Source organism: Pelodiscus sinensis, chromosome 1, assembly GCF_052426305.1.
Source record: "Pelodiscus sinensis isolate ZL-2025 chromosome 1, ASM5242630v1, whole genome shotgun sequence".
NCBI classification, from domain to species: domain Eukaryota; kingdom Metazoa; phylum Chordata; order Testudines; family Trionychidae; genus Pelodiscus; species Pelodiscus sinensis.
In genome coordinates this window covers 90,454,835-90,466,760 of record NC_143052.1, presented here as the reverse complement: position 1 = coordinate 90,466,760, position 11,926 = coordinate 90,454,835, and the positions used below count along the sequence as shown (strand labels likewise).

The following is an 11,926-nucleotide window of genomic DNA, read 5'->3' as shown; positions in this document are numbered from 1 at the left end:
GATTCCCAATATTCTCTACTCTAGCAAAACACTTTATCGGTATAACAGTCAAGCAATAAGGGCCTTAGTTTTATCTGAAAGGTGGCAACACAGCATCCTTTCACAAGAGGCTGGGGTACTGATACAGTGCTGACTCAGAGAAGCATGCCCTGTGATGCTTCAACACTTCCTGCTGCACACAGGTTCCTGTTTAAAGGTCTTCCCTCCAAACTCTGACCTAGGCTAGTCTATGTCATCTGATGAGAGTGCCACAGCCATGGAGAAACAGCCTGTCTGGTCAGGCTTTTTCTGTTCATTAAAGAATCCCTAGTCCATCTTGCTGTGTCAGCGGTTGCCTCTTCAGGAGTGTGGCTCAGGAGATGTGACAGAAATTCCAGCAGAAGCATAGGGTCCTTACAGAGCCCACTGTGACTCAAGAATTCCTTAATGCCCACTGGGTCATAGGAATGTCCAGACATTGGTGCGTGCATTCTTATTCACCAAAGAATGTTGTGTGAAGTTTCAAGTGAAAGCTGGATTCCCACTGGTCATTAATATAGTTGCAAACATGTTTATATGCTCAAACTAAGTTTGTAGATTCTGGTAGAGAAACAGGTTTTCTGTTAGACAAGAGATGATTATTCACCAGTTTCTCAGGACACAGAGATCTGCACTAACATCTCTGGATATGGATGCAGATATCCACAGCTCATTTGTGTGGATATGGATGTGAATACAAATAATGTATCTAGACTAGAACCCTGCAGATGTCCAACGGATATCCACTTTATATCCATGGATGTTAATGCAGCTATCTATGGCTCATTTTTGTGGATAAAAAATTTGTAACCACATAGGGCTCTATCCATTTATATATGAAGTCAACAGATAAATGTGAAGTAAGCAACAGTACCCAGAAAAATTAAGCCATGGGTGGTTACCCTATAGCTTAACTGAGTAAACTTTGATATAAGTAGAAGGCAAAGACAGCACACCCTTTGTTCTGCACCTTGGAAATAAATGAGCAGTGTATTTACATAAATTTAAATGGATCTCAGCCAACTGTGGCTCAAATGCTGGTGAGGACTTTGAGGTTGGGAGACACTTCTTTAGCGAAGCAGATAACTTGTTAGTCTCTAAAAAGAATGTTACATCTATTGGGCTGTGTCTACATTGGCAAGATTTTGCTCAAAAGCAGCTGCTTTTGCACAAAATCTTGCCGCCTGTGTCCTCTGGCTGCTAGTATTTGTGCAAGAACACTGATGTTATACTGTATAAAATCTGTGCTTCTTGCGCAAATTCTCTGATGCTCCTGCTCAGGGATAAGTCAGTGTAGACAGGAAACATCAATTTCTTGCGCAAGAAAGCCCGATGGCTAAAATGGCCATTGGCGCTTTCTTGCACAAGAGAGTGTCTACACTGGCATGGATGCTTTTGCACAAAGGCACATGCCAATATAGATGCTCTCTTGTGCAAATACTTTTAACGGAAAAACTTTTCCATTAAAAGTATTTGCGCAAAATCATGCCAGTGTAGATGCAGCCTTGTTGTATAGTTTGTGTAACTTTCACTTGGCTTTTGAATGGATAATCTGATTCCTGATTTTACTACAGGCTAGCTGAATGCTGTGCAGTTAAGTAAAGTGCTGACCCTGAGTTAAATCATACAAGTTCCTATCCCCAGTGTTTCCCCCGGAGGGCAGCAGCGTTGGTATCCCGGGAGCGTTGAGAGAGGGAAGGAGCTGGACGCTGTGCAGGGCTGTGGCGAAGGGACCGGCGCCCCCAGTGTTACACGGAGAGGCAGTAACAGCAGGCACAGCGCTGGGGTGGGGCAGCGCCCCCAGTGACTGACTGGGAGGGGGGCACTGACACAGCCGCTGGAGGCGGGGTGCAGGTGACTCACAGTGCAGCAGCCCCTCCCTAGCCGTCATGCCCTCCGCATGCGCACTGCAGCCAGCACCCGCCTCAGCCCGCCGCCTCCCCCGTCCTCGCGAGATTTGAGGAGGCACCGCCGCTCTGGGCGCGTCGCTATAGTGCCGCCGGCGGGGCAGGGCGGCCGAAGACAGGAAGATGGCGGGTTTGGCAGGACGCTTGTTGGCGGCAGCGGCCGGTTCCCGGGGGCGGGCGGGGCCCGGCGGGCTCCGCAGCGGCCCCGCGGTGACCGTTGTACCCTGGCGGAGCGAGATCGCCACCCGTAGCGGCGCCATTTTGCCCAAGCCGGTCAAAGTGAGTGAGGGGCGCGGGGCGTGGTCAGGCGCGCTGGGTGCGTGTGTGGGTGGGTGGATGGAGAGAACAGCCAATCACAGATCGTGGTCAACCGCCGGTTAGTGTGAGTGACAGGAATGTTGGCCAATCGGGACACAAGCCGCTGTCTTGTGGGCGGGATTAAAGTTGAGGGTTATACCCAATGGGAATGGCCCTGCAGAGGTGCTTGGAATGCGGAGCCGCTCTCAGGATGACAGCGCCTCCTCGCGGGGCCGGGGCCAGGGCTGGGCCACAGCGCAGCCGCCGTTGGGGCGGGGAAAGAGCCAGGAACCGGGGGCGGGGCTGGGTGCTGGGGGCGAGTCCCTCGGCCCGTGGCGGGGCCCTGTTGCGGGGGGTCACCCTGTTCCCGGCCTCAGACCTCGCGTGAGAAAGTCTTTGCTGAGCCCTAGCCGGTCCCTAGAAGAGACGCGGGGCTGGTGGGGCCGGGGAACGAGGGTGCCAGATTGCACCGGGCCAGTTCAGCCCTGTGAGCTCAGGCTGAGACCCAGCCACCTCTCCTACACCGACTAGAGCGGGGCTGGGATCACTACTCGCCTAAGACACGGCCTAGGTGGCAATGCTGGAAATGGTATCGCCGATCACTTAGGTGTTCACCTGCCCAGTATGGTACTGGGGGCACGGAGGTGCAGTTGTTCAGCTACGCTATAAACCTAAACCCCTGATGCCTCTTAGCTGCAAATGCTAATTGTGAGAATAAGACTATTAAAGCCAACTTCAAACTCTGTGTCAAGTAGTAAATCAGCCATCCTAAAACTTCTTACAGTTTATAATACAGAAGGCCTTCACTTTCCTATTTTTGATGCAACAGAACTCTCCTTTTCTAGATGCAGTTCAGTGGTCCCTGTGTATTTAATCCATAAAATATCTTAGAATCCTGTAGGATGAAGGCTGCTGTAGACTAATCAAGTTGTTTCATATAACAAAACTCAGTGGATGAACATTAATTATGTCAACATTCTGTTGAACAGAATTCAATGTTGTTTTTAAATGACTACTTATTGGGTTTAATATCACCATTTCCTTAGGACAGGGGTTCCCAAACTTTTTGACACGGGGACCAGTACATTCATTCATGAGTTTTTGGAGGACTGATAACATTCATTTGCATATTTGCATATTCATTAAGCAAATGATGAATATTCAAATAAGTTGTTTCTGGTCCTCCCAAAGTCCCCAGTGCCAGTGTTAGCAAAGCTTTGGATACAGTCACCCACAATATTCTTGCCAACAAGTTAAGGGAATACGGATTGGATAAATGGACTCTAAGATGGATTGAAAGCTGGCTAGACCAGGGTTTCCCAAACTTTTTACTTTAGTTGGAACCCATTTCTTTTCAGTACTGTTTTTTGCAGCCCAAAAATATAAACGCATATACCAAAAAAAAAAAAAGAATAAATTTTCAGTGTTTCACCCCCTGCCCTGCACCAATCTCCCCCGGTCAGCCCTGCTCCTCTGACAATCCCTCTGACCAGCCCCACTGCCCCCCGTCCAGCCCTGCTTCCGGCAGCTGATTCTCCCGTCCTCCTCCTCCTGATCTCCCCCAGCCAGCCCCCCCGGCTCCTGTCCAGCACTGGTTCCGCCGCCTGCCCTCCCCGATCTCCGCCGGACAGCCCCACTACCTCCAACCCTGCTTCTGCCGGCCGCCCGCCCAGATCTCCACGGGACAGCCCCACTGCTCGGTTCTCCGCGGAACAGTCTCGCTGCCCCCCAGCCCTGCTTTCGCCGGCCACCTGCCCGGATCTCCGCGGGACAGCCTCGCTGCCCCCAGCCCTGCTTCCGCCGCCTGCCTGCCCTGATCTCCATGGGACAGCCCCGCTGCCCCCAACTCTACTTCCCAGTGGCCGGTTCCCCCCAGCCACCCCATCTGCCTCCCCCCGCTCTGCTCCTCTCCCAACAGCCACACTGAGGCCCGGTATTTTTTTCCCATGGCCCGGTACTGGTACCAGGCCGCAGCCCATAATTTGGGAAACATTGCCTTAGGAGATTGTTCTAGCTACTAAAGTCCCCTCTGCCCTAGGGATGTTGAATTGCCTGTAATCGGCTAATCGAGTAGTCAATGGAATTTCCATCAACTACTAGATAAGGGGGAAAACTGCAGAGTTGAAGCTGGTCTGCTTTTGAAATGTATTAAGAGCTACCTGGCTCTTAATACATTTAAAAAGCAGAGGTGCAGCATCTGGGACCCGGCAGAAGCTGGGAATCAGCTGATTCCCAACTACACCTTTGCCTCCCCCGCCATCCCAGATGGAGCTGGGGAGGAACCATTTTTTAAGCTGCTTCCTGCCCTTCCCCCTTGCTGCCTCTCTCTGATAGAGGCAGCAAGTGCAGGGGGGAAGCAACTAGTTGCTTATATCCCTGTTTTCTGCCCAATAAAACATGTCTTGGGAGACCTTATGATATGCAGTGGAAATGTTAGAAGGCACGTTATATCCATGTTTCCAAAAGGTACTACAGCTTTGCAAAAACTAATAGCACAGTTTGGAAATATGGGTAAAATACAGCATGATCTCATATATGCTACAAGATTGTACTATATGTTTGTTTAGGAACAGAGTTGCTGTAGCTGGATATCATAATATAAAATATATTTACATTAAAGAGGAAAGATGTTTTAGTCCTATGACTCTTAATTTTATCTCTTTATCACCAAAACAATTCTTCTGATTCCTTATATGCTTAATTTTTGTTCATTGTCATCTTTAATCAGTTTTGTTTCTTTTCTCTGAATTCCTTCTAGGTTATTAATATCTTTCTGAATGCTCAAAACAGAACAGTGGTGGTCTCAGCAGTTTAGTGTTTCCTCCTTAACTCTGTCTGGTTAGTCCACTATTAGATTAATGCACATCAGTTGATTCAAAATGGAACTTGCTGATAGAGATTACTTTGTTTTGACTGAATATGTATAGATGCCCTTTGGCCTTCTACGAGTATTTACCATTGTGATCCCTTTCCTGTACGTCGGGACTCAGATCAGTAAGAATTTTGCAGCCTTGCTCGAGGAACATGATATCTTTGTCCCAGAGGATGATGATGATGATGATTAAAGGTATGATAGCAGTACTGTACCACTAACAGTTCAATTACTTGTATTACCTGTTTGGCTTGGGAGAGGGAGGGGATTATGTGATGCATAGTGCTCCTGCTTTGGAAAACTGCTGCACATTCAGTGCTGATGGTTGATCCTATAATAACCTGCAGGTGCACTCTTTCTTTGATCTTGAGGTTAATCCGTGGTCACCAACAGGTCTATTGCGATCAACTGGTTGATCGCCACGCCTCGACCAGTCGATTGAGAGGCGTTCGTGCCCCCTCCGCCCCATTTTCCACCCACCCTCGAGAAGCCCCACTACCTACCTCCTGCAAAACTGGAGGTAGTTTCTGTTTCCCGTGGGTGGACAGAAGTCCTGCAGCTTAGCACCACTTCCGGGGATTCCGGAAGTGCGCTGGCTGCTCTGCCAGGCGTGCTGTGGGAGGGGACGTTGGCTCTGGAGGAGGAGAATAAGGACTTCCCTGCACCAGCGCAGGAGGAGTGAGTTGACCCCTGGGCAGGCACCAGGCACACACAGGCTTTCCCTGTGCCGCGGGGGGGGAGGCCCCACAGCAGGCATGTGCAGGGTTTCCCTGTGCCACGGGAAGCGGGGAGTTGGGCCTGGAGGAGGCATGCGCTGGCTTCCCTCTGGGGAGGGAGGGGGGGAATCCTGGGAGGAGGTGGATGCAGGGGACTCTCTGCCTCCACTGGTACTCCGCCCCCTCTCCCCACTGCCCACTCCCCTGTCCCCAGCCGCAGAACTCTGTCCCCCTAGCACCTTGTCCCCAGCTGCAGAACCCTGTCCTCTGCTCTCCCAGCACCCTGTTCCCTCTCCCCTGTCCCCAGCCGCAGAACTCTGTCCCCACTGGCACCCTGGCCCCTGCCAAAGCACCCACTAGCACCCTTCCTCAGTACTATGTCCCCTGATCCCACCAACACAGTTGGGGCCACATTAGTGAAGCTTGCGGGGGGGGGGGCGGAGGGTGGAGTTGGAAGAGGGTTTTTTTGCATCTCACTTGTGTGGCCCCAACTGACTCTTCTTGGGTCAGTGACCCCTGACTCAAAACAGGTTCCCTGCCCTTCTCAGACATAAAGACAATGCAGACATTTTTTGTTTGACACACAGTATTTTATTTAAAAATGAAGCCTGGCCAGCAAACCCCCAATTGGGGCCAAGTCCCCATCTAGCCACAGCAGCATAACAGTCCTGCACTTCCCTTTCCCCCAGACTCTACATCTGAACCTATCATACACTGGAACCCCCTGTCCTGAGCCCCTCACATACCCCAACCCAAATTCCTGAACCCTCACATCCAGAAGTCTGTGGCTTGCTTAGTACCCTAACCCTACATCTGACCCCAACACTGCCCAGCGTGGCGCCCCCTTCCTGAGCCAGTATCCCTTTATCGACCACCTTCTGCATCCAGATTTCCTCCCAGAGCTTGCACCTCTCACTCCTTCCCACACCCACATCCCTCATTCCCACCCCAGAGCCTACACATCCTGTCTCAACCCAGTGAAGGTCCGGCTAGACCGCAGGAGTTTTTCAGGATTCCGGAGATATCCCAGAAAAACACTTCTGCATCCAGGGATGCATTTGTTCTTCCGCTTCTTTTAGTGGAAGAGCAAACATGCTCTTTCAGTCACCCCTATATTCCTCTTTCCACGAGGAATAAGGGGGCTTCCAAAAGAAGGGGTTTTTCTCACATTTGGTCCAGTCTAGACAGGCCAAATGTTGGACAAACCTCTTCCTACAGAAGAATTGGGGGGAAAAAAGCAGCAGAATAAGGGTTGGGGATAGCAAGTGATGGAGAGGAGGAGAATAAAGAGGGCGGGGCTTCAAGGAAGGGGCGAGGCAGTAGATCTTGGCTTGTTCTGTCATTTAAAAAGTGATCTTGGATGTAAAAAGGTTGGAGACCACTGGGTTAACCTAACATTTAACTAGTTAATTAAGTGGGATCTCACTGTTCCAGCCTCCCAGCCTGCAGGTCTCCTGATCCCAGACCTGTGCTGGGGTTCAGCCTACTTGCCAGCTTTCAGCCCCAGCCTCTTGGGGGTGGCTGCCAGGAGCATCCCGCTGCCCATGGTAGGCCACAGGCAAGGGGCTGCTCCCAGGGAATCAGTTAACCATATTTTAGTAAGTATCACCTGGGAAAGGTGATGCTTACTGGGTAACTGCTTGCTAGGGATGTTAGTGTATAGCTGTTCAAAGATTAACTGATAAGCCTAGGTTTGTCACTAATCCAAATGACATGCATTCTCCTCTCCCCCCCCCTGCTACCTCTGTATCAGAGGCAGCAGGGAGGTGGGGGTGGCGGGGGGGGGGGAACAATGCCAGAGTAGCCTCTGTCCACAGTGGGCCCAGGCTCGCTGCCGACAGAGGCTGCTCTGTGGGATACTGGCGCAGCCTCTGTCCATGGGGAGCTTGGACCCTCTGCAGATAGGGGCAGCAGTGTGGGGTGGCAGGGGGCGCCGAGAGTGGAGCCAGGAGTGCACTGGCTGCCAGCCATGTCCCATGGGAACACTGAATAATTGTGTAATCACTAAGATTTGTTGTGGTTACATGATTATTAAACTAAACAATATCTAACATCCCTTCCGCTTACCCATTTGCATACCATTCAGTGAGCACCAGGAAAGTGGCATAAAATGAAATGAGGGTAATATTTTATGTGGAATGCATGTGTTTCCTTCAGCGGTTCAACAGCATAAATATTCTATACTTTTTCTGTATCAGTTTAGTTCAATACATGCCCTTTGCTAACCCTCTTTTCCATGGTCCATCAACCATGTTTTCCCCTTAAAAAGTTTACAGTTTATATCAAATTGTGTGGCTGAAAACAGGGAATGCACCACTCAGCTTGAATTGTGTAGAGTTATCAGCAAAGGAAACTTGTTTCACATTACCTTGCTTATGGGCTTTGCCCTTGTTCATTATGTACTGGAACTAGTATTATCTAGTTCAGTGTTTCTCAACCAGTGGTACGAGTACCCTTAGGGGTACTTGAGAGAAACATCACCACAACTGAAATTTGGAGAAAAATGAATTAGTTTTACAGCGCTTTATTATTTTTTGTACTTTTTACACCCAAAAATGTCATTGCCCACCCGGCTACGATTAAGTTGTTTAAACAAATGTGTTGCAATGGTAGAAAAAAAAATTGTCTGAAAACTATAGGTAACTTTTTTTTTTTTTAAAGGGGGTACTTTATATTAAAAAAAAAAAGTTGAGAAACACTGGTCTAGCTGAAGGAGAGCATAGGGCTGTTCTATAGTGCTGGCTAACATTCCTTTGTACTTCTTTGCAGGACTATAATAAAAGAACAAGAGGGAAAGCCACAGACAAAGATCTGGTTTGATATCTGTCTCCTCATGCCACCTGCCTCATTTTAAAGAGGAAAGGAGGCACAGTTGGACCTCCCTCTGTACCAACGAATGTTCTCTTCATATCTGTGTGGCAATTGGAAAGGGATGTATATACACAATAGGTCCAGCAACCCTTGCCTGCTGTACCTTTCACCTCATGAGAGACTACTTGGGCTGATATAATGAGTATGGACAGTACAAATGATTAGATTACAAATAAAGAATGACAGACTGAACTATTTGTTTATTTTCGTGCTTGCAGCTCAGTTCCTGTTTATTAGCATTGATGCTTCAGACTTCATATGTTCTTATTTCTTTTTGGCTAAGGAAGGACTATAGTAGGCTGAAACTTAATGCATTGCTTAAAAACCTGTCAGTATATTATAGAAAAATAATTGTAATATGCCTGGACATTGCAGGCAGATTGTCATTTAAAGCAGGCCAATCATTGCAAAATGTCTCCGGACTTAAAGAGTTACTAGACTGCTCCCATGCAACCTGCTGTAGCATTAAGTACTATCAACTTCATCTCATCCTAATAACATGCAACTTTAAGGTTGCACAGTTAAAATTCTTAAGTCATCTAATGCAAATGAAAAAACTCTAAATGCCAAGTGTCAGTGCAGCATGATGTGCACAATGTATGGTTTTATGGTATTTCATGAACAACAAAATATTCAGCTAGAATCTACCAGAAATTACTTCATGTCTGCACTGAGGTTACATGAAAATGCCTATCAGGCACCTTTATAGTTTCAATATGTGCTATAAATTTAGTTTCCAAGACTTCGTTTTTAAAAGTAACTTACTATTAAATTGGCACAAAGACTCTGAAGATCTTACCTTTGCTACTTGTCTCAGAGGGGTAGCCATGTTAGTCTAACTTTAAAGAAAAGAGTAGTCCTGTAGCACCTTAGAAACTAACAAATATATAGTATCATGAGCTTTTGTAAAACCCACTGTCTCAGATAAGCCAAGACTGGACTACTTGTGTGTGGTTGGAATATTTTCTGCTAAGTTGTGCTAACAAGACAGCTTATTTATTGTTCTGATATCACAGAATGTGTTGGATGCCAGAGTTATGTGGTGATGTGGCTGCCGGAAAGCATCTCTTCTGTATAATGAATTTTATTTTCTTTCTCCGGAAGCCATACCTTGATGCTAGAAATCTCCCCTTATCATACCCTTTGTATCTCTTAATTCCCGAAAGGGTTGAGCTGAGGCCTCACCAAGAAATCTTAAATTTCATTGCTCCTTTTTAATCCTGAAATAGGCATAAAGACACCATTAATTTAATTTGCCTTCTGGCAGTGAATAAGTACCCACACTCATTCTTTCGGATCGGTCACTAGTCTGATTTGCCAAATAGTAACCCATCATGTTAATTGTCTTGTCTTGCAGAACTGTATCTAATATTCTATTGCTTTAGCTTCTAGTTCAGAGTATTTCAGGCTGTCTAGACTACGGGGTTTTTCAAGGATGCCAAAACTCTGCCACATCCAGGGAGTGTCTCTGCTCTTCTGTGTGTTTTGTTTTTTTGTAGAAGAGCAGATGTGCTCTTTCCAAAGCCCTGTCTTCCTTCTCCCACAAGAAAGGGCTCTTCTGAAAGGGGGAGGTTCCGAAATTTGGCCCAGTGTAGACAGAAAAGCCTCTTTCAAAAAAATTATCAGAAAAAGTATGCAAATTGCGCTCTGCAATTTCCGTACCTTTTTCTGATAAAGCCCCGTAGTGTAGACCACCTCAGAATGCTTGATTTGTGCTGCACTCTTGCCTACTGGAAGTTTACAGGTGATAGTGCAGCTTCTTAAATCCTAGCAGACACACAGTCCAACTGCCACAGTGGCTTGCTAGTTTCTATTTGGTGGAACTGATTCCTTTGCAATATGATCTATAAAAGGTTTACTACTACATACACCACTTTCTCTTTGTGATCTACCAAAATCAGCTAAGACAGTTCAGCTAATAATTCCCCATTTAAACATGAAGGTGTTGGTAGTAGATTGTTTTTAGAGGGAAGGATTTAGCCTCTGCCATGTACTTCTGTAAGTTCTCCGCTACTCAGTTTGACCTTGTAGTAACAATGCAGGCCACCTAGCTCTCTTCAGGCACTTGCCTACTGGGGTGGGCACTGATTGTTATAGGATTATTTTTTCAAAGGGGAGCAGATCTGTATGAAAGTGTTTATAATTTTAATATTTAGTTTCCCCTACAGCACCAGTCCCTATGCCTATGACACTGAGCAGAAAATATCAAAGGGGAAAGCCGCTGTTAGTTCAGAGAAGGGATAAGTGATGTGAAGAAAATGGGGGGGGGGGGGAGAGAAAATAGAGGCACAATCTGCAAAAAAAGGTGAGCCATAGACATAAAATGGGTATCTGAATTTGCAGGGTTCTAGCTATCATCTAGAGAGCTAGTTGCACTCTGCTACCGCCAGCTCAGTGATGAGGTATTGGTTGTATGCATCTTCAATGGTCCTTAATCTCAGAGCTGCTTGAAGACCTGTATTCAGAAAAGATTCCTCTTGCCATGCTTAGTTGGAATATAGACAGGACTATAGAAAAAACTTGGGAGACATGTTAACCTACCTTATCAAAGTTTGGGAGAATATTAATTCATGCAGCTATAGAAAAGGAGCTGTTTTGGTACCATTAAATTTGTCTTCAGAGTGCTGAATAAATATTAGTTTAATTCTGTACCACCACAGCATTCAATCATGGCTAATTCCATCACTAAAGACTGTTTGAGAAATTCCCTCCAGCACAATAAGTAGCTGAGTTAGCTACTGCTATTAGAGTTTTCAAAAAGTTGAATACACCAGCTTTAATAGGCTGTAGTCAGTTGCATAGGCAAGTGTTCAATAAATATTGCCGGGGGGCAGGAATCCAAGGCTGAGAGGGTTTTTTTTTTTTTAGACTTGACTTGAATAGCATACGCAGAATTAACAGCTAAGTAAAGTTAGCACTTTTTTTGGGGGGAAAGGGGGGCCGGGGGAACAGACACACTCACTGATCAACAGCTACCTCCAATTCAGTAACACACAGCCCCACTATAGAATTTCAGTACTGGCCAGTTCCATAAAGTTTTCTAATATCCTTCTGAGGTAGCTTCTCTTAATATCCTATACCCACATCAGGGAGAGTCTTACTTCACTAGAGGCTGAATCTAACTCAAGCTCCCAAATCTACTTTAGATCATTGTATTCTTGAGGATTGTTCTTTCATGCTACAAGATATTCCAGAGCAAGGACAATACTTGAAAGAGGGACAGGAACAGAAGACAGGATCCTTGC

At 46.9% G+C, this 11,926-nt stretch overlaps 1 protein-coding gene across 1 annotated transcript; it reads left to right on the top strand.

Annotated features, from left to right (window-relative positions):
• The first annotated feature begins 1,951 nt into the window (after positions 1-1,951).
• Positions 1,952-8,873, top strand: SMDT1 (single-pass membrane protein with aspartate rich tail 1). The gene is made up of 3 exons (XM_006120511.5): positions 1,952-2,204; positions 5,150-5,289; positions 8,580-8,873. The coding sequence occupies exons 1-2, from the start codon at positions 2,049-2,051 to the stop codon at positions 5,285-5,287; spliced, it is 294 nt and encodes a 97-aa protein (XP_006120573.3). The 5' UTR covers positions 1,952-2,048; the 3' UTR covers positions 5,288-5,289; positions 8,580-8,873.
• The last annotated feature ends 3,053 nt before the right edge of the window (positions 8,874-11,926 follow it).